The sequence below is a fragment of the Bombina bombina genome, chromosome 9 (genome assembly GCF_027579735.1).
Source record: "Bombina bombina isolate aBomBom1 chromosome 9, aBomBom1.pri, whole genome shotgun sequence".
Lineage (NCBI taxonomy): Eukaryota > Metazoa > Chordata > Amphibia > Anura > Bombinatoridae > Bombina > Bombina bombina.
Window position 1 is genome coordinate 282,497,239 of NC_069507.1, and position 21,790 is coordinate 282,519,028.

The following is a 21,790-nucleotide window of genomic DNA, read 5'->3' on the forward strand; positions in this document are numbered from 1 at the left end:
GATCCCATGACGTAGCACTGAGGTACTAGAGAAGAGCTGGTATCTGAGCAGGATCCCATGACGTAGCACTGAGGTACTAGAGAAGAGCTGGTATCTGAGCAGGATCCCATGACGTAGCACTGAGGTACTAGAGAAGAGCTGGTATCTGAGCAGGATCCCATGACGTAGCACTGAGGTACTAGAGAAGAGCTGGTATCTGAGCAGGATCCCATGACGTAGCACTGAGGTACTAGAGAAGAGCTGGTATCTGAGCAGGATCCCATGACGTAGCACTGAGGTACTAGAGAAGAGCTGGTATCTGAGCAGGATCCCATGACGTAGCACTGAGGTACTGGTGCCAGGGTATGAGCCAGTAAATATTACAGATAAATAGAATGCATGGAATATCTGTTTTTATTAATTTAATTTTACAATATTTGAACATTGAAGAAGAAAAAAAAAAAGTTATACTACAGTGACACAAGCTCGGCCTGTTGTATGTGGCTCTGTCTTTACACTACAGTTCATCACTATTACGGAGCGCACCCCATCGTTCATCACTCCATCCTCCCACAGAGTTCTCTGTCCCTCCTTTTGTCCTGCGGAGCATCCAGCTGCTGGAGGTATTGCCGCTGTTCCCTCGGGCAAAATCCCACTTGGCCCTGTTTATTTCTAATATAACCACCCACTGACCCAAAAAATTATTTACTCTACCAATCCACCCCCTACAATGTTCCAAAACAGCAACATATCTCCTTTTCAATAGTTTATGGTTAATAAAATTATAATAAAAGAAACAAGAGATTTATAGGAAGTTGGATTCGGGGACACAGAAGCAAAAGGACAAAAGGGAGATGTAAGGTACCAGGAAAATAAAGGGAATATTGAGCAGGCTGTTGGGGAGTGGTCCCTTTGGGAATATTAAGAAAATTCTGTTTCCATATTCCTTCATTCAAGTTCATTTGCGGATATACGGACTGCGGATAAAAAGAAAAAAAGAGAAATAAGAGATTGCAGAGAGAAAGCAGCATGCACGTGAGCAGCAATTCCACATGGTATATTACACACCGGATCACCAGTCATAACGGCGAGACGGTCTGGAAGAGCTATCCTCTGGCCCCTGAATAGCCAGTTGCTCCTCTGCGCCACGTCGTCTGTACGAGACACCCCTCTGCCCTCTGTATCGTGAGGTCTCCCTATGCCACTCCTCATCAAAGCGTGCAGCGTCATCTGGAGAAAGATCATGTGATCATTTAATAAAAAATATCGCATTTTTATAAAAAAAAAAAAAAAGTTACATTTTTCTGTCTTGTGCAAAATAAAATAATAAAAAAAGCAGCCATGAGATTCCTCTACATCACTAACACCACCATAGGAACCTGATCGTGGCGTCAGGACTGGCTAATGCCAAACACTAAACAGATGGCTACAAAAGACTGACAATATTAGCTGCTTAAAACTGGACAATTATTTCTTCAATATGAAGTAACAGACTTAATCAGGTGCTTTACAAATAAATGATACTTTATACTAAGGCCAGTTACAAATTACAGTTAGCAAATACAATTACATTTAAATTCCCAGTGATAACTAAATCTTGGTACACAGACACTAGCTGACCGAGCAGAAGTGACACACAGCGTCACACATTACTAAACACTAGCTGACCGAGCAGAAGTGACACACAGCGTCACACATTACTAAACACTAGCTGACCGAGCAGAAGTGACACACATTAATATACTAAACACTAGCTGACCGAGCAGAAGTGACACACATTACTATACTAAACACTAGCTGACCGAACAGAAGTGACACACATTATTAAACACTAGCTGACCGAGCAGAAGTGACACACATTACTATACTAAACACTAGCTGACCGAGCAGAAGTGACGCACATTACTATACTAAACACTAGCTGACCGAACAGAAGTGACACACATTACTATACTAAACACTAGCTGACCGAACAGAAGTGACACACATTACTATACTAAACACTAGCTGACCGAGCAGAAGTGACACACATTACTATACTAAACACTAGCTGACCGAGCAGAAGTGACGCACATTACTATACTAAACACTAGCTGACCGAACAAAAGTGACACACATTACTAAACACTAGCTGACCGAGCAGAAGTGACACACATTAGTATAGTAATGTGTGTCACTTCTGCTCGGTCAGCTAGTGTTTAGTAATGTGTGTCACTTGTGTTCGGTCAGCTAGTGTTTAGTATAGTAATGTGTGTCACTTCTGCTCGGTCAGCTAGTGTTTAGTATAGTAATGTGTGTCACTTCTGCTCGGTCAGCTAGTGTTTAGTATAGTAATGTGTGTCACTTCTGCTCGGTCAGCTAGTGTTTAGTATAGTAAACACTAGCTGACCGAGCAGAAGTGACACACATTACTATACTAAACACTAGCTGACCGAGCAGAAGTGACACACATTACTATACTAAACACTAGCTGACCGAGCAGAAGTGACACACATTACTATACTAAACACTAGCTGACCGAACAGAAGTGACACACATTACTATACTAAACACTAGCTGACCGAGCAGAAGTGACACACATTACTAAACACTAGCTGACCGAACAGAAGTGACACACATTACTATACTAAACACTAGCTGACCGAACAGAAGTGACACACATTACTATACTAAACACTAGCTGACCGAGCAGAAGTGACGCACATTACTATACTAAACACTAGCTGACCGAACAAAAGTGACACACATTACTAAACACTAGCTGACCGAGCAGAAGTGACACACATTACTATACTAAACACTAGCTGACCGAGCAGAAGTGACACACATTACTATACTAAACACTAGCTGACCGAGCAGAAGTGACGCACATTACTATACTAAACACTAGCTGACCGAGCAGAAGTGACACACATTACTATACTAAACACTAGCTGACCGAGCAGAAGTGACACACATTACTATACTAAACACTAGCTGACCGAGCAGAAGTGACACACATTACTAAACACTAGCTGACCGAGCAGAAGTGACACACATTACTATACTAAACACTAGCTGACCGAGCAGAAGTGATACACATTACTATACTAAACACTAGCTGACCGAACAGAAGTGACACACATTACTAAACACTAGCTGACCGAGCAGAAGTGACACACATTACTATACTAAACACTAGCTGACCGAGCAGAAGTGACACACATTACTATACTAAACACTAGCTGACCGAGCAGAAGTGACACACATTACTATACTAAACACTAGCTGACCGAGCAGAAGTGACACACATTACTATACTAAACACTAGCTGACCGAGCAGAAGTGACGCACATTACTATACTAAACACTAGCTGACCGAACAAAAGTGACACACATTACTAAACACTAGCTGACCGAGCAGAAGTGACACACATTACTATACTAAACACTAGCTGACCGAGCAGAAGTGACACACATTACTATACTAAACACTAGCTGACCGAGCAGAAGTGACACACATTACTATACTAAACACTAGCTGACCGAACAGAAGTGACACACATTACTATACTAAACACTAGCTGACCGAGCAGAAGTGACACACATTACTATACTAAACACTAGCTGACCGAGCAGAAGTGACACACATTACTATACTAAACACTAGCTGACCGAGCAGAAGTGACACACATTACTATACTAAACACTAGCTGACCGAGCAGAAGTGACACACATTACTATACTAAACACTAGCTGACCGAGCAGAAGTGACACACATTACTATACTAAACACTAGCTGACCGAGCAGAAGTGACACACATTACTATACTAAACACTAGCTGACCGAGCAGAAGTGACACACATTACTATACTAAACACTAGCTGACCGAACAGAAGTGACACACATTACTATACTAAACACTAGCTGACCGAGCAGAAGTGACGCACATTACTATACTAAACACTAGCTGACCGAACAGAAGTGACGCACATTACTAAACACTAGCTGAGCGAGCAGAAGTGACACACATTACTATACTAAACACTAGCTGACCGAGCAGAAGTGACACACATTACTATACTAAACACTAGCTGACCGAGCAGAAGTGACACACATTACTATACTAAACACTAGCTGACCGAGCAGAAGTGACACACATTACTATACTAAACACTAGCTGACCGAGCAGAAGTGACACACATTACTATACTAAACACTAGCTGACCGAGCAGAAGTGACACACATTACTATACTAAACACTAGCTGACCGAGCAGAAGTGACACACATTACTATACTAAACACTAGCTGACCGAGCAGAAGTGACGCACATTACTATACTAAACACTAGCTGACCGAGCAGAAGTGACACACATTACTAAACACTAGCTGACCGAGCAGAAGTGACACACATTACTATACTAAACACTAGCTGACCGAGCAGAAGTGACACACATTACTATACTAAACACTAGCTGACCGAGCAGAAGTGACACACATTAATATACTAAACACTAGCTGACCGAACAGAAGTGACACACATTACTATACTAAACACTAGCTGACCGAGCAGAAGTGACACACATTACTATACTAAACACTAGCTGACCGAGCAGAAGTGACACACATTACTATACTAAACACTAGCTGACCGAACAGAAGTGACACACATTACTATACTAAACACTAGCTGACCGAGCAGAAGTGACACACATTACTATACTAAACACTAGCTGACCGAGCAGAAGTGACACACATTACTATACTAAACACTAGCTGACCGAGCAGAAGTGACACACATTACTATACTAAACACTAGCTGACCGAACAGAAGTGACACACATTACTATACTAAACACTAGCTGACCGAGCAGAAGTGACACACATTACTATACTAAACACTAGCTGACCGAGCAGAAGTGACACACATTACTATACTAAACACTAGCTGACCGAGCAGAAGTGACACACATTACTATACTAAACACTAGCTGACCGAGCAGAAGTGACACACATTACTATACTAATCACTAGCTGACCGAGCAGAAGTGACACACATTACTATACTAAACACTAGCTGACCGAGCAGAAGTGACACACATTACTATACTAAACACTAGCTGACCGAGCAGAAGTGACACACATTACTATACTAAACACTAGCTGACCGAGCAGAAGTGACACACATTACTATACTAAACACTAGCTGACCGAGCAGAAGTGACACACATTACTATACTAAACACTAGCTGACCGAGCAGAAGTGACACACATTACTATACTAAACACTAGCTGACCGAACAGAAGTGACACACATTACTATACTAAACACTAGCTGACCGAACAGAAGTGACACACATTACTATACTAAACACTAGCTGACCGAACAGAAGTGACACACATTACTATACTAAACACTAGCTGACCGAACAGAAGTGACACACATTACTATACTAAACACTAGCTGACCGAACAGAAGTGACACACATTACTATACTAAACACTAGCTGACCGAACAGAAGTGACACACATTACTATACTAAACACTAGCTGACCGAACAGAAGTGACACACATTACTATACTAAACACTAGCTGACCGAACAGAAGTGACACACATTACTATACTAAACACTAGCTGACCGAACAGAAGTGACACACATTACTATACTAAACACTAGCTGACCGAACAGAAGTGACACACATTACTATACTAAACACTAGCTGACCGAACAGAAGTGACACACATTACTATACTAAACACTAGCTGACCGAACAGAAGTGACACACATTACTATACTAAACACTAGCTGACCGAGCAGAAGTGACACACATTACTATACTAAACACTAGCTGACCGAACAGAAGTGACACACATTACTATACTAAACACTAGCTGACCGAACAGAAGTGACACACATTACTATACTAAACACTAGCTGACCGAACAGAAGTGACACACATTACTATACTAAACACTAGCTGACCGAACAGAAGTGACACACATTTTTTTTTTTTTTTTTTAATCTTTTTATTAAGTTTTTTTCACACAAACATTGAACATTAAAAGGACACAAAAAGAAAGTAAAGTAAATCTCATTACCAGCATTACACTTTTACCTTAATTAATACCGTACAATGATAGTATTCCAACATACATATCATATATTATCATCATCTTATTACCAAAATTACTTCATTATCTTTAATTATCCTTGGTGCCTTACAAAAATAAATTTTACATCACATTATACAGTGTATGACAGAGAAAATTTTAAATTATAATTACCTAACATAGAATATTCTTCAAGTGCTATCAATTTTATACGGGGAGAGAGAGAGAGAGAAAGACAACAAACAGAAAAAAACAAAAAACAAAAAGGGATGGGGAAGGAAAAATCACTCTTTGGATGACGAGCCTTTGGATGGCGAGCCTTGTCGTTACATTACACCCCAAATTGGGTTAGATCTATCCAGTGATAGGGTAGTTCACCCTCTAGTACTAGAGAAAGAAATATTGAAGAGTTCTGAAATCTAGCAATAAATTGGTGTTGCAGCGGTGCTGGCCAGGCACTTATATATTTTTTCCACTTTGCAAAGAAAGCTCGGTAATGTATTTCCGAGTTTAATTTAGTATCATATGATTCAATTGTCATTTGTAAAGTTAATAAGTTTACTAGTTCGGGGATGGTAGGAATCTTTGGTGTTTTCCACTCTCTAAATAGTTGATTTCTAACTGCTATTATGATAAAATTGATAAAGAGTTGTTCTCCTTTCTGAGTCTAGCATAAAAATCAGTCGAAAAGTTATGATAATTTTTTTTTCGAGATATTTATTTAGCCAATAATTAACTTTTCTCCAATATTGGTTAATTTTTGGGCATGCCCATATACAATGATATCTGCCATTTCTTCTTTACATTTAAAGCAACAACTTGTTTGTCTAGTCTTTGAGATCTTATATAGCCTATATGGGGTTAGATAGTAATTATTAAGTAATTTTATTTGGGCTTCTCGCCAACTTATATTGCTAGTTGCTTGTGATGAAAGAGAGATACTCTTTTCTATCTCCTGCTCTGTTATATTAGGAATTATTTTCATTATATTTTCTTTGAGTTCTCTTATATTATTTTGGCCAGACTTTATAGTTAAAGATTTATACCAATAAGACTATGATCATCGGCCTATCTCATACAGTTTAATTCCATCAGGAATCTCCTTAGCACCCCACTCAAATCCACTTGTTCTGCACACTTGGCTAGCATAATTCCTTATCTGAAGGTAAGCATAGAAGTTCTTGGCCGAAAGGGCATATCTACTGGATAGATTTTCAAATGACTGTAATGTCTTGCTATCATCCTGAAAGAGTTGGGACACATAGACAAGTCCCTTCCTTTCCCATTCTGAAAATACCAAGTCCCAGATTCCTGGTGTAAAGTCGGGGTTACCTTTAATAGGGAGCAAATGTGATGACCTTGGGTTGTGTCCCAATTCCTTACAGTACTTCTGCCAAGCATTTATAATATTGACAAAAGTCAGACTATATGCAATGTTACTTGGTAACTTCTTCACAGGACAATGTAGTAAAGCTCTCAAATCAAATGGTTTGACGAGCTTTGTTTCTATATCATAATAAGTCACATAGTTTGCTTCTGTTACCCAGTCTACCGCAAATTTTATCATACAGATCCAATTATAGTATTCAATGTTTGGCAGTGCTAATCCCCCATATTTTTTAGGCTGTGTTGATCTATTCCTTGATATTCTAGGCCGACTCTTTCCCCAAATAAACAGTGAACATGCTGTATAAAACCTTTTAGTATCTTGCTTGGTAATAAATAAAGGGAGATTATGTAATAAATACAAGATCCGTGGAAAAAAAATTGTCTTTATTAGCATAATCTTAGCGGAAATCTATAGATAGTATAATTTCCAATTTTTCATCTCATCTGCCATTTTGATAAATATATCCTCAAAATTGAGCTTATACCATTCGCTTGGATTTTTTGAGATTTTAATTCCCAGATATTTCATATTATCCGCTTCTTTAAAGACATGCGGAAAATTACTATTCGGAGTCTTATGAATCCATAAAATCTCAGATTTTATTGGGTTAATTCTATAGCCAGAGAAAGTACTAAAACGGTTGATTAACTGCATAGATTGGGGAATACTATATCTTGTATCGCTTAGGTACAGCATAAGGTCGTCTGCATAGAGAGATAGAATAACATTCTGATCTCCCAAAGCTATACCTTTTAATTCCTGTCTAAGCCATATTGCCAGTGGTTCTAATGACATATTAAATAAGAGGGGTGACAAGGGGCATCCTTGCCTCGTGCCCCTCTGTAATGTAATATACTGTGATACAAGACCATTAACTAATACTTGCGATCTTGAGTTTTTATATATATTTCTGAGCATATTGACTATATAACCAGAAAACCCAAAATTTTCAAGCGCCAAAAACAGATGTTCCCATATAATTGAATCAAAAGCCTTCTCGGCATCTAGCATAACTAACGCAAGGTCTGTCTTTATCTTATTTTTCTCTCTTTTTTTATTATAATAATTATCTATAGTCAGTAATACTTTCCTAATATTACGCGCTACATTTCTTCCTGGTATAAATCCTGTCTGGTCACTGTGAATTATTGTTCCAATAACTTTTTTAAATCTTTGGGCAAGTATTGCCATCAACAATTTATAGTCATTATTTAGGAGGGATATGGGTCTATATCCGCCTGGATCTTCACCTTTTTTATATATTAGTGTTATAATTGAGTCTGAAAAATATGGGGAGTTCATCTGACTTTCACAGAGATAATAGTTAAATAATTGGGTTAAGGTAGTTGTTACCTCTTTAGTTAAAATTTTATAGAATTCGGCGGGTAGCCTATCTGGGCCAGGGGCTTTATTCTGTTTCATAGCATTAATTGCCTTTTCACATTCTTCAATTGTTATTGGCTGGTTAATCATCTTTAAATCGTCATCAGTAATTTTTGGTAATTTAATATTCTGCCAGAACTTTTCTTGCTCTAATTCATCTATCTTTACCTTTGAATAGATTCTTTTATAATATTTATGGAATATATCACAGATTTCAGTGGTTTGGGTACATTTACGCTCTCCATCTCTAATGCTTGTTATTATATTTTTATTTTTCCTAATTTTATATATTCTTGCTAAATGCTTGGCAGTAGTGCCTTGGAATCCTTGATAGCGAGCTCTATTTTTTAAATCTTCTAATGACCAGGCTTCCCTCATGAAAAGCTCCCTAGCTTCTTTAGCTTGCATGTATTTATTCCAATGAGTATTATTCGGCTCACTCAAATATCTCCTGTATGCATTTTTGAGTTGGTTAGCAAGTTGGGTATCTTGTTGTTTATATTTCTTTTTTCCTTGATCATGTGTGCTTTTATCTCGCCTCTCAGGACAGTCTTTCCTGCCTCCCAGAAAGTTTCTATTTTATGTAAATACCCCATATTATTTCTATAATATTCTCTCCAGGCTTCCACCAACCAATTTCTAAATTGTGTATTGTTTGACATGTAATTTGGAAAATGAAAAATATTATTATTCTTACCCCTAGAAGGAGAACTCTGTAATTTTATACTCACTATCGCATGATCCGACAGGGTGATTTCCGAGATTTGTGACTCAACATCCAGAGATAGCAGTCTCTCTTCTAGCAAAAATAAATCTATTCTAGAAAAGTTTTTATGTGATTTTGATTCACATGTATAGTTGCGTGTATCAGGATGTTTTATTCGCCATATATCTTTTAAATTTAAAATTTTGCAGAAGTCCCTAAAAAATTTAGCTTCCCTTGCATAATATCTTGGCGAACTCAATCTGAACCTGTCTATCTCCGGGTGTTGAGTCATATTAAAATCTCCGGCTATCACTAAATTACGGTCCAAATATGGAATCAGCTTATTCTTAATTTTATTCCAGAACTGAACATCGAGTTCATTTGGTCCATATAAATTACAAAGTGTCCAGAGTTTATTATTTACTTCTATTTGTGTAACAATATATCTACCGGATGGGTCTAGATCCTGGTTTATAATCTTATAGCTAAGGTTCTTCTGGAATAAAATAGCCACGCCACATTTCCTACTATTACATGGAGTGGCCAGCACCTCTGCAATCCATCCAACCTTTAGTTTATCAATTTCAGCTGCCTTTAGATACAATTCTTGCAAAAAGATTATATCAGGTTTCTGTTTTTTAAGCTGCTTTAGAATATTCTTTCTTTTAATTGGAGACGTTATCCCTCCCACATTCCATGATATTAGTTTGAGCTCAGAAATCATTTCTAGTTTTGTATATTCTCATATCTTTTATCACAGGGGGGGTGGAGGGGAGCATAAAGAGAAGAAAAAACAAAAAAAAATAAAAAAAAAAATTCTCTCCCCGTATAGAAAGCATTTATATTCAGGTAACACTTTTGTCTTCTTTTTGGTTACCTGTAGCACTTTAAAAATATAAACAAAATTAAAAACATTTAATTCATACTCCCTCCTTTTGGGGGGAGGATGAAAACACACAATCACAATTGTCAACCTTATTTCAGTCATTCCAAATACCTAGAACAGTCTTCCTTGAGTTTAACTTAATTTGACTCCTATATAATTTTTATCTAGGAAGTATCTCTATTTTTCCTCTCTGTAGTATTAAACTCTATTTTATATCTTTCAAAAAAGAGCTTCACTTCTGATGCATTATTAAACGTTTGAGTTGTATCATCCACATCAACCAATATTTGTGCAGGGTATCTCATTCTGGCTCTGTATCCTGCCTTAATAATAGCTGTGCAATATGGAGCCATTTCCTTGCGTTTAGTAGAGGTTTCTATTGAAAAATCTTGAAAGAGATGTATGCGTGTATTACCTATCATTAGTGTATTTAGTTTTCTGAAGTGTCTTAAGATGTTAATTTTGTCTTGAAAGTTAAGATAACGTATGACCACTATACGCGGTCTACTATACCCATCACTGAATCTCTTTATCTGTCCTGTCCTGTGGGCCCGCTCAACTAGCACCCCTTCTGGTTGAATATTCATCTCGAGCAATTGGGGGAGCGTTTGTGAAGCAAATTTTATTAGGTCATCAAACTCTCTAGTCTCGGGCAGTCCTACCACCCTGACGTTATTACGCCGAGACCTGTCTTCCAAATCTTCTATTTTAGATTGCATGGTTTTAATCTTAACATCGTATTCTCTAAGTTGAACTTCTTGGGAATTTTTATAGTCCTCCAGCTCGGAAACCCTAGTTTCTACCTCGGCAATTCTGTTTGAAAATTGTCGGAATTCATTCGTCAGTCCAGCAATATCTTTTTTAAGGGATTCGAACTGGGGGAGTATAAGGTCAGCTATTTGATTGAACATTATGTTTACCTCTGGATTTTGTGTAGGTGTATTTGTTGTATCAATTGAGTTATCTAGAACAGATCTAGGTTTTTTATCCTTTTTAGCAGGCATGGCAGGGGATTTATTTTTAGCATTGGTAATAAATTTTTCCATAGATAGTGAAAAAAGATAAGCCTTTATTTTTCGGAATGTGTGGCTGTGTTACAGTGAGGAAAAAAAAATAAAAAGTGAAGTGAAATTACGTGCACTCTTCAAAAACTAAAAAAAAAACAAAAAACAAAAAAAAAACCCCTCTAATAGTGTATATATAGTGTGTAGAGAGTAAATAAATTCAATCTAGACTCCCTCCTTTATCTCTCCCTTTCACCTTATCTTTAAGTCTAGTCCTTACTTGTTTAGACTAAATTGTGTTGATATTGTTAGTGGTGATACTAGTGAGTAAAATAAAAAAAAAAAAAAAAAGTGTTTAATGCGTGTCGTGATTGCCTGTATAAAAAGGATACCAACAGATCACTTTAAATTTATATAGATCTGTTCAGCAGAAACAATTTTAGTTCCTATTCAATTTTCAGCAATTCCTCAGTTTTATTTACAGCAGATATTTATCTACGTAATATTACGATTGGTCTTAGCAATACTTTTATTTTATATCCAAAATATAACTCATAGATATTCAAGAGAAAAATGTTTTCTTTTCTCCCTTTCCCTTTTGAGTGGGTGTTTATTGGTTTATTTTACTTCAACCATCTAGGTTAACCTTAGCTTTAACTATTTGCAATACAGATAGCAAATTTCATGGAGCAGTCTTAATACAGTCTTAATACTATATACAATTCAGTATCACCACTTATTTTCTACCTTTAGGCCTTATCATACCAAAAAAAAAACAAAAAAAAAAAACTTCATACAATAAATCTTAGTATGTTATATCCTCTCACATCTCAATATATCTAAATTCAAATATAAGGCAGACCAATTAATCTATAATAGCTGCCCCTTATAAAAAAAACACAGTCTCTGGGTTTTACTAAATGCTGTAACTCCAATGTCTCTTGAATCTTGTAATTACTTGTGTAGTGTCTCTTCCTCAGTCTTAGAGCAATTTTTAACCCAGAGAGTATAAGTCCCCCAGAGATTAGTATCTTCAGGTATATCAAGTGGTGTGGGCTTTTACAGTTTTCCTCTCCTGTTACACACCCCTTTATTATCTTAAGGGCCTCAGGTACACACAGCAGGCAGCCCAATACATAACTGGTTAGAGTAAAGCTCTATATCTTCAGCTTGCAAACTGTTTTGTTTAAAGAAATGTCAGGACAGCCTCCCTGACAAGACTGTTTATCAGCGAAAGAAAGATAAGTATATACTTGCGGTCTATGCGACACTTCTTCTGCGGTGATTTTAGTATCCAAAGTCTCCTTCACCAAAAACCAGGTTTGGTGTAACTCCTCCTATCTATTCCGGAACAGCTCCCCCTTTTTAAGGTACAAGATCTCAGCTCTATACCTTAGGTCTCCTCAGCTGTCTTTCTTCTTTTATTCGGGAGGAATCCTCTGGTCTAGATCTCCTGTCTGCCCCAGTTTTGGCAGATCCTCCCCTCCGGCGCGGCTCTGTGTATATTTATGGAGGTATAGTTCCCAGGTCTCTGCGCCTCTTTACTCTCACCGGGTCTTTCCCATCCTTTGCGACCCCAAGTGCTCCGGTACTTGTCAGGCTGAATAAAGATTGTGGCCTTGGCAAACGGCCGGCAATTGCCTTCAGGGATCTCCGGCGTCTCCAGCTCCAAAGATGCTTCTCCAGGCAGACACGAACAAACAAGCTGCCTATGGAGCGATGGAGGTTTACTCCACGTGTAGCTGGGACTCAGCGCAACTTCGATCTTGCGTGCTTGTCGACGTCATACGCCGTGCGTCTCTCCCCTCAGGTTCCCTTCCCCAGTGACACACATTACTATACTAAACACTAGCTGACCGAACAGAAGTGACACACATTACTAAACACTAGCTGACCGAGCAGAAGTGACACACATTACTATACTAAACACTAGCTGACCGAGCAGAAGTGACACACATTACTATACTAAACACTAGCTGACCGAGCAGAAGTGACACACATTACTATACTAAACACTAGCTGACCGAACAGAAGTGACACACATTACTAAACACTAGCTGACCGAGCAGAAGTGACACACATTACTATACTAAACACTAGCTGACCGAGCAGAAGTGACACACATTACTATACTAAACACTAGCTGACCGAGCAGAAGTGACACACATTACTATACTAAACACTAGCTGACCGAACAGAAGTGACACACATTACTATACTAAACACTAGCTGACCGAGCAGAAGTGACGCACATTACTATACTAAACACTAGCTGATCGAGCAGAAGTGACGCACATTACTATACTAAACACTAGCTGACCGAGCAGAAGTGACACACATTACTATACTAAACACTAGCTGACCGAGCAGAAGTGACACACACATTACTATACTAAACACTAGCTGACCGAGCAGAAGTGACGCACATTACTATACTAATCACTAGCTGACCGAGCAGAAGTGACACACATTACTATACTAAACACTAGCTGACCGAGCAGAAGTGACACACATTACTATACTAAACACTAGCTGACAGAACAGAAGTGACACACATTACTATACTAAACACTAGCTGACCGAACAGAAGTGACGCACATTCCTATACTAAACACTAGCTGACCGAGCAGAAGTGACACACATTCCTATACTAAACACTAGCTGACCGAGCAGAAGTGACACACATTCCTATACTAAACACTAGCTGACCGAGCAGAAGTGACACACATTACTATACTAAACACTAGCTGACCGAGCAGAAGTGACACACATTACTATACTAAACACTAGCTGACCGAACAGAAGTGACACACATTACTAAACACTAGCTGACCGAACAGAAGTGACGCACATTACTATACTAAACACTAGCTGACCGAGCAGAAGTGACACACATTACTATACTAAACACTAGCTGACCGAGCAGAAGTGACGCACATTACTATACTAAACACTAGCTGACCGAGCAGAAGTGACACACATTACTATACTAAACACTAGCTGACCGAGCAGAAGTGACACACATTACTATACTAAACACTAGCTGACCGAGCAGAAGTGACACACATTACTATACTAAACACTAGCTGACCGAGCAGAAGTGACGCACATTACTATACTAAACACTAGCTGACCGAGCAGAAGTGACACACATTACTATACTAAACACTAGCTGACCGAGCAGAAGTGACACACATTACTATACTAAACACTAGCTGACCGAGCAGAAGTGACACACATTACTATACTAAACACTAGCTGACCGAGCAGAAGTGACACACATTACTATACTAAACACTAGCTGACCGAGCAGAAGTGACACACATTACTATACTAATCACTAGCTGACCGAACAGAAGTGACACACATTACTAAACACTAGCTGACCGAACAGAAGTGACACACATTACTAAACACTAGCTGACCGAGCAGAAGTGACACACATTACTATACTAAACACTAGCTGACCGAGCAGAAGTGACACACATTACTAAACACTAGCTGACCGAGCAGAAGTGACACACATTACTATACTAAACACTAGCTGACCGAGCAGAAGTGACGCACATTACTATACTAATCACTAGCTGACCGAGCAGAAGTGACGCACATTACTATACTAAAAACTAGCAATTTTATACAACTTTCCAGATGTATTTTCAGATGTGCTTCATTCTATTGGTATCCTTTGTTAAAAAGGCAGCAATGCGCTACTGGGACCTAACTGAGCACATCAGGTGAGCCAATGACAAGAGGCATATATCAGTATTGCACTGCTGCTATTGAGCCTAACTAGAGATATGCTTTTCAACCAAGTAAAATCACATGCGCTGACTGAATCCGACATATTCTGGGTTTCATGTCCCTTTAAGTTCTAATTTGTCAGCACAAATTGCAAATTCGGACACAATTTTAACAGTATAAGAATTAGCAAGAGCAGCTCCGGCTGAGGGTACTATCACTATCCCCTCAGGTCAGCAAGAAGAGCTGAGGGTACAATCACTATCCTACGGTCGGCAAGAAGAGCTGAGGGTACAATCACTATCCTACGGTCAGTAAGAAGAGCTGAGGGTACAATAACTATCCTACGGTCAGTAAGAAGAGCTGAGGGTACAATCACTATCCTACGGTCAGTAAGAAGAGCTGAGGGTACAATCACTATCCTACGGTCAGTAAGAAGAGCTGAGGGTACAATCACTATCCTACGGTCAGTAAGAAGAGCTGAGGGTACAATCACTATCCTACGGTCAGTAAGAAGAGCTGAGGGTACAATCACTATCTTCAGGTCAGTAAGAAGAGCTGAGGGTACAATCACTATCCTACGGTCAGTAAGAAGAGCTGAGGGTACAATCACTATCCTACGGTCAGTAAGAAGAGCTGAGGGTACAATCACTATCCCCTCAGGTCAGTAAGAAGAGCTGAGGGTACAATCACTATCTTCAGGTCAGTAAGAAGAGCTGAGGGTACAATCACTATCCTACGGTCAGCAAGAAGAGCTGAGGGTACAATCACTATCTTCAGGTCAGTAAGAAGAGCTGAGGGTACAATCACTATCCTACGGTCAGTAAGAAGAGCTGAGGGTACAATCACTATCCCCTCAGGTCAGTAAGAAGAGCTGAGGGTACAATCACTATCTTCAGGTCAGTAAGAAGAGCTGAGGGTACAATCACTATCCTACGGTCAGCAAGAAGAGCTGAGGGTACAATCACTATCCCCTCAGGTCAGTAAGAAGAGCTGAGGGTACAATCACTATCTTCAGGTCAGTAAGAAGAGCTGAGGGTACAATCACTATCCTACGGTCAGCAAGAAGAGCTGAGGGTACAATCACTATCTTCAGGTCAGTAAGAAGAGCTGAGGGTACAATCACTATCCTACGGTCAGTAAGAAGAGCTGAGGGTACAATCACTATCTTCAGGTCAGTAAGAAGAGCTGAGGGTACAATCACTATCTTCAGGTCAGTAAGAAGAGCTGAGGGTACAATCACTATCCTACGGTCAGTAAGAAGAGCTGAGGGTACAATCACTATCCCCTCAGGTCAGTAAGAAGAGCTGAGGGTACAATCACTATCCTACGGTCAGTAAGAAGAGCTGAGGGTACAATCACTATCCTACGGTCAGTAAGAAGAGCTGAGGGTACAATCACTATCCTACGGTCAGTAAGAAGAGCTGAGGGTACAATCACTATCCTACGGTCAGTAAGAAGAGCTGAGGGTACAATCACTATCCTACGCTCAGTAAGAAGAGCTGAGGGTACAATCACTATCCTACGGTCAGCAAGAAGAGCTGAGGGTACAATCACTATCTTCAGGTCAGTAAGAAGAGCTGAGGGTACAATCACTATCCTACGGTTAGTAAGAAGAGCTGAGGGTACAATCACTATCCTACGCTCAGTAAGAAGAGCTGAGGGTACAATCACTATCCTCAGGTCAGTAAGAAGAGCTGAGGGTACAATCACTATCCTACGGTCAGTAAGAAGAGCTGAGGGTACAATCACTATCCTACGGTCAGTAAGAAGAGCTGAGGGTACAATCACTATCCTACGGTCAGTAAGAAGAGCTGAGGGTACAATCACTATCTTCAGGTCAGTAAGAAGAGCTGAGGGTACAATCACTATCTTCAGGTCAGTAAGAAGAGCTGAGGGTACAATCACTATCCTACGGTCAGTAAGAAGAGCTGAGGGTACAATCACTATCCTACGGTCAGTAAGAAGAGCTGAGGGTACAATCACTATCTTCAGGTCAGTAAGAAGAGCTGAGGGTACAATCACTATCTTCAGGTCAGTAAGAAGAGCTGAGGGTACAATCACTATCTTCAGGTCAGTAAGAAGAGCTGAGGGTACAATCACTATCTTCAGGTCAGTAAGAAGAGCTGAGGGTACAATCACTATCCTACGGTCAGTAAGAAGAGCTGAGGGTACAATCACTATCCCCTCAGGTCAGTAAGAAGAGCTGAGGGTACAATCAGTATCCTACAGTCAGTAAGAAGAGCTGAGGGTACAATCACTATCCTACGGTCAGTAAGAAGAGCTGAGGGTACAATCACTATCCTACGGTCAGTAAGAAGAGCTGAGGGTACAATCACTATCCTACGGTCAGTAAGAAGAGCTGAGGGTACAATCACTATCCTACGGTCAGTAAGAAGAGCTGAGGGTACAATCACTATCCTACGGTCAGCAAGAAGAGCTGAGGGTACAATCACTATCTTCAGGTCAGTAAGAAGAGCTGAGGGTACAATCACTATCCTACAGTTAGTAAGAAGAGCTGAGGGTACAATCACTATCCTACGCTCAGTAAGAAGAGCTGAGGGTACAATCACTATCCTCAGGTCAGTAAGAAGAGCTGAGGGTACAATCACTATCCTACGGTCAGTAAGAAGAGCTGAGGGTACAATCACTATCCTACAGTCAGCAACAAGAGCTGAGGGTACAATCACTATCCTACGGTCAGCAACAAGAGCTGAGGGTACAATCACTATCCTACAGTCAGCAACAAGAGCTGAGGGTACAATCACTATCCTACAGTCAGCAACAAGAGCTGAGGGTACAATCACTATCCTACGGTCAGTAAGAAGAGCTGAGGGTACAATCACTATCTTCAGGTCAGTAAGAAGAGCTGAGGGTACTATCACTATCTTCAGGTCAGTAAGAAGAGCTGAGGGTACAATCACTATCCTACGGTCAGTAAGAAGAGCTGAGGGTACAATCACTATCTTCAGGTCAGCAACAAGAGCTGAGGGTACAATCACTATCCTCAGGTCAGTAAGAAGAGCTGAGGGTACAATCACTATCCTACGGTCAGTAAGAAGAGCTGAGGGTACAATCACTATCTTCAGGTCAGTAAGAAGAGCTGAGGGTACAATCACTATCTTCAGGTCAGTAAGAAGAGCTGAGGGTACAATCACTATCCTACGGTCAGTAAGAAGATCTGAGGGTACAATCACTATCCTACGGTCAGCAACAAGAGCCGAGGGTACAATCACTATCTTCAGGTCAGTAAGAAGGGCTGAGGGTACAATCACTATCCTACGGTCAGTAAGAAGAGCTGAGGGTACAATCACTATCTTCAGGTCAGTAAGAAGAGCTGAGGGTACAATCACTATCTTCAGGTCAGTAAGAAGAGCTGAGGGTACAATCACTATCTTCAGGTCAGTAAGAAGAGCTGAGGGTACAATCACTATCCTACGGTCAGCAACAAGAGCTGAGGGTACAATCACTATCCTCAGGTACTCCCTGGCTGGTCGCTGTTGTCATATACAGAATGACTTGACGTCAGAAGAGCGACGCTGCCATAGCAGACAGAGAGGTACCGGGTTAGCAGTTTCCGCTCCATCACATTGTGATACGCTAGGATTCTACCATTTTATTGGTTTATAATAAATATTACACTTGCAGAACCTGTGCTTGTTTGTAGTATTCTGGTTAGTGAGACGTAAATGCCCTATTACAGAGGGCAGCAGGGAATCAAGTGAAAAACCTTTATTGGATTACTACCTTACGCCATAGTGGGACAACACACTGTCTACTTAGCCACAAACTCCCCGGTGGAACGATGGGGTGGATCCTTCTATCAAGTACATTACTTTTTTTGAATATTATAAAGGGACATACACAGGTTGAGATCTGTGCATATCCTAAAAAGGCTAATTAATTAAAAAAGGAAATTTATTCTTACCTGATAAATTTGTTTCTTTTACGATACGATGAGTCCATGGATTTCATCCTTACTTGTGGGATATCGCCTCCTGGTCAGCAGGAGGAGGCAAAGAGCTGTATATATAGCTCCTCTCCTCCCTCCCACTCCAGTCATTCGACCGAAGTTAGGAAGAGAAAGGAAAAGCCAAGGTGCAGAGGTGACTAAAGTTTAACAAAAAGAAAGACCTGTCTCATAAAAACAGGGTGGGCCGTGGACTCATCGTATCGTAAAAGAAACAAATTTATCAGGTAAGAATACATTTCCTATTACAAGATACGATGAGTCCACGGATTTCATTCTTACTTGTGGGATACAATACCAAAGCTATAGTACACGGATGAAACGGGAGGGACAAGACAGGTAACCTAAATGGAAGGCACCACTGCTTGAAGAACCTTCCTCCCAAAAACAGCCTCAGACGAGGCAAAAGTATTGAATTTGTAAAATTTGGAAAAAAGTGTGAAGAGACGATCAAGTAGCAGCCTTGAAAATCTGTGCAACAGAAGCATCATGTTTGAATGCCCATGAGGAAGCCACAGCCCTAGTGGAAAGAGCCGCAAATCGTTCAGGAAGGCTGCTGTCCAGCAATACCATATACAAAAATGGATGAGACCCCTCAGCCAAAAAGAAAGAGAGGTAGCCGTAGCTGTCCGATTCCTACGTTTGCCTGAAAAAAATGACAAACAAGGAAGATGATAGTCGAAAATCCTTAGTCGCCCGTAAGTAGAACTGCAAAGCATGGACCACGTCCAAATTACGTAACAGACGCTCCTTCTTAGAAGGATTAGGACACAAGGAAGGAACAACAAGTTCCTGACAAATATACTTATTTGAAGCAACCCGAGGAAGAAAACCAGGTTCCGTTCGTAACACCACCTTATCCAAATGGAAACCAAGATAAGGAGAATCACATTGCAATGCCGAAAGCTCAGATATTCTGCAAGCAGAAGAAAAGCAACCAGAAACAAAACATTCCAAGATAAATCAATATCAATGGAAGGCATAGGTTTAAACGGAACTCCTTGAAAAACTCTAAGAACCAAAGACAACTCCAAGGAGGAGTAAGAGGTCTAAATACAGACCCTATACTAGTCAGAGCCTGACAAAAGGATTGTACAGCTGGAACCGCTGCCAGACGTTTGTGTAACAAAAAAGACAAAGCAGAAAAACTGTCCCTGTAGGGAACTAGCGGAAAACCCCTTCTCCAATTCTTCGTGGAGAAAGGACAAAATTCTGGGAATCCTTACCCTACTTCATGAGTAACCTTTGGATTCACACCAAGAAAGAAATCACGCCATATCTTATGGGAAAGCTTCCAAGTAACAGGCTAACATGCCTGAATTAAGGCATCTATGACCGAATCAAAGAAAACTCGCTGGCATAGATCAAACGTCCAACCCCCAAGCAATCAGCTTCAAAGAAACTAGAGGGTGAAGAAGAAATTCCAACTCAACGGATGAGTTCAAGGCTACAGAGATGACGCGATCAGCATGTCAAAGCCTGCGAGACCATGCAGAAGCGGGGAGCAGGTCGTGTTTATTTTGAGCTCCCAAAAACTTTCCCAAATTAGCTATGAAAATGTACAGTTTGCATCGATTTTATTGTTTACTCCTGCTAATCCGATCCTCAAGCAAGGAGGTGTAGACTCTGGAAACGAAAAATAGGAGAAATGATAGACTATTATGCGGATAATGGATATGTTTACTGGATAGTGAAACTGGGCGAGCCGCCATTTTGACATATGAGAGAAAAATACAACTCTGGAAGCCATGATATCTTTAGCTGCAAAGGATCTGACTGATGCTGTGCTGAACCCCTTACTCCATCTATTTGATACCTTACAATATAGTCTCATTGAGGAGCTGCAGGAGACTTACCTTGCCCTGTGGCAAGATAGGTGAGAATGAGATTACGGATGTCCGCAACCATGATCCAGCTGACGAGGTGCAGCACGCGAGAGCAGTTGGCTATACATTAACAGAAGACGCTGCCGGGATCGAGAGCCGACAGGTCAGCCTGGGGATTACCCTCGTGGGGGGACCCTACCTTTGAGACTAAGGGCAGATTTGATCTGGAGTGCCCAGATTTATACCGCACTGGGGCTGCTCCTATTCAAAACAAGAAGAGGCAACGATTACGGGGAGAAACCCTGACCGGCTGTATCTGGGAATCATTTATTGACATGGCAGACACCCCTGTATTTGCTCATACTATTACTCCACAACTTCCCGACAAGAAAGGAATTGGCTGAGTTGCGGTCACAAAGAGTCTGCAGCTCTCCTAGGCTATTATGTACAGCTTTTGTCTTGCTTAGTGGTGCGCCAGCCTCCGAGTTATTTTTCAATTTTAATTTCTCCGGTTTTCAACACACCAGGACTTAATTGCTTCCTCTAGCTGAGGGTATACGGCTAGATCCAGCTCGTTTAGTTTCCAATCCCAATTGTTTTCAAATAACTATGCCATTTCCCTGTGCCCTCCACTATACGATAAACGCTGAGCAGAGAGCGTTCTCTAGATATGTATAGTGCCATATCAGGAAGATAATACTGGCTATCGCACAACAACTTTCATGTTACGTTGTAGTCCTTGCGATAGCTTCAGTTAGAGACCCACAAACAGTTCGTAGTTACTGGACTAAGGCAAACATATACATGGTGA

The 21,790-nt window shown here is 40.3% G+C and overlaps 1 protein-coding gene across 2 annotated transcripts in view; it reads right to left on the reverse strand.

Annotated features, from left to right (window-relative positions):
- Positions 1 to 375: 375 nt before the first annotated feature.
- Positions 376 to 21,790, reverse strand: part of LOC128640343 (myeloid leukemia factor 2) — a 55,029-nt gene continuing 33,614 nt past the window's right edge. For both annotated transcript variants that reach the window (XM_053692840.1, XM_053692841.1), the window contains exons 8-9: positions 1,048 to 1,209; positions 376 to 956 (exon numbers count right to left, since the gene is read on the reverse strand). In XM_053692840.1, coding sequence (XP_053548815.1) covers positions 1,052 to 1,209 — 158 coding nt within the window. In that variant the 3' untranslated portion in view covers positions 376 to 956; positions 1,048 to 1,051. The remainder of the gene's footprint in view (positions 957 to 1,047; positions 1,210 to 21,790) is intronic.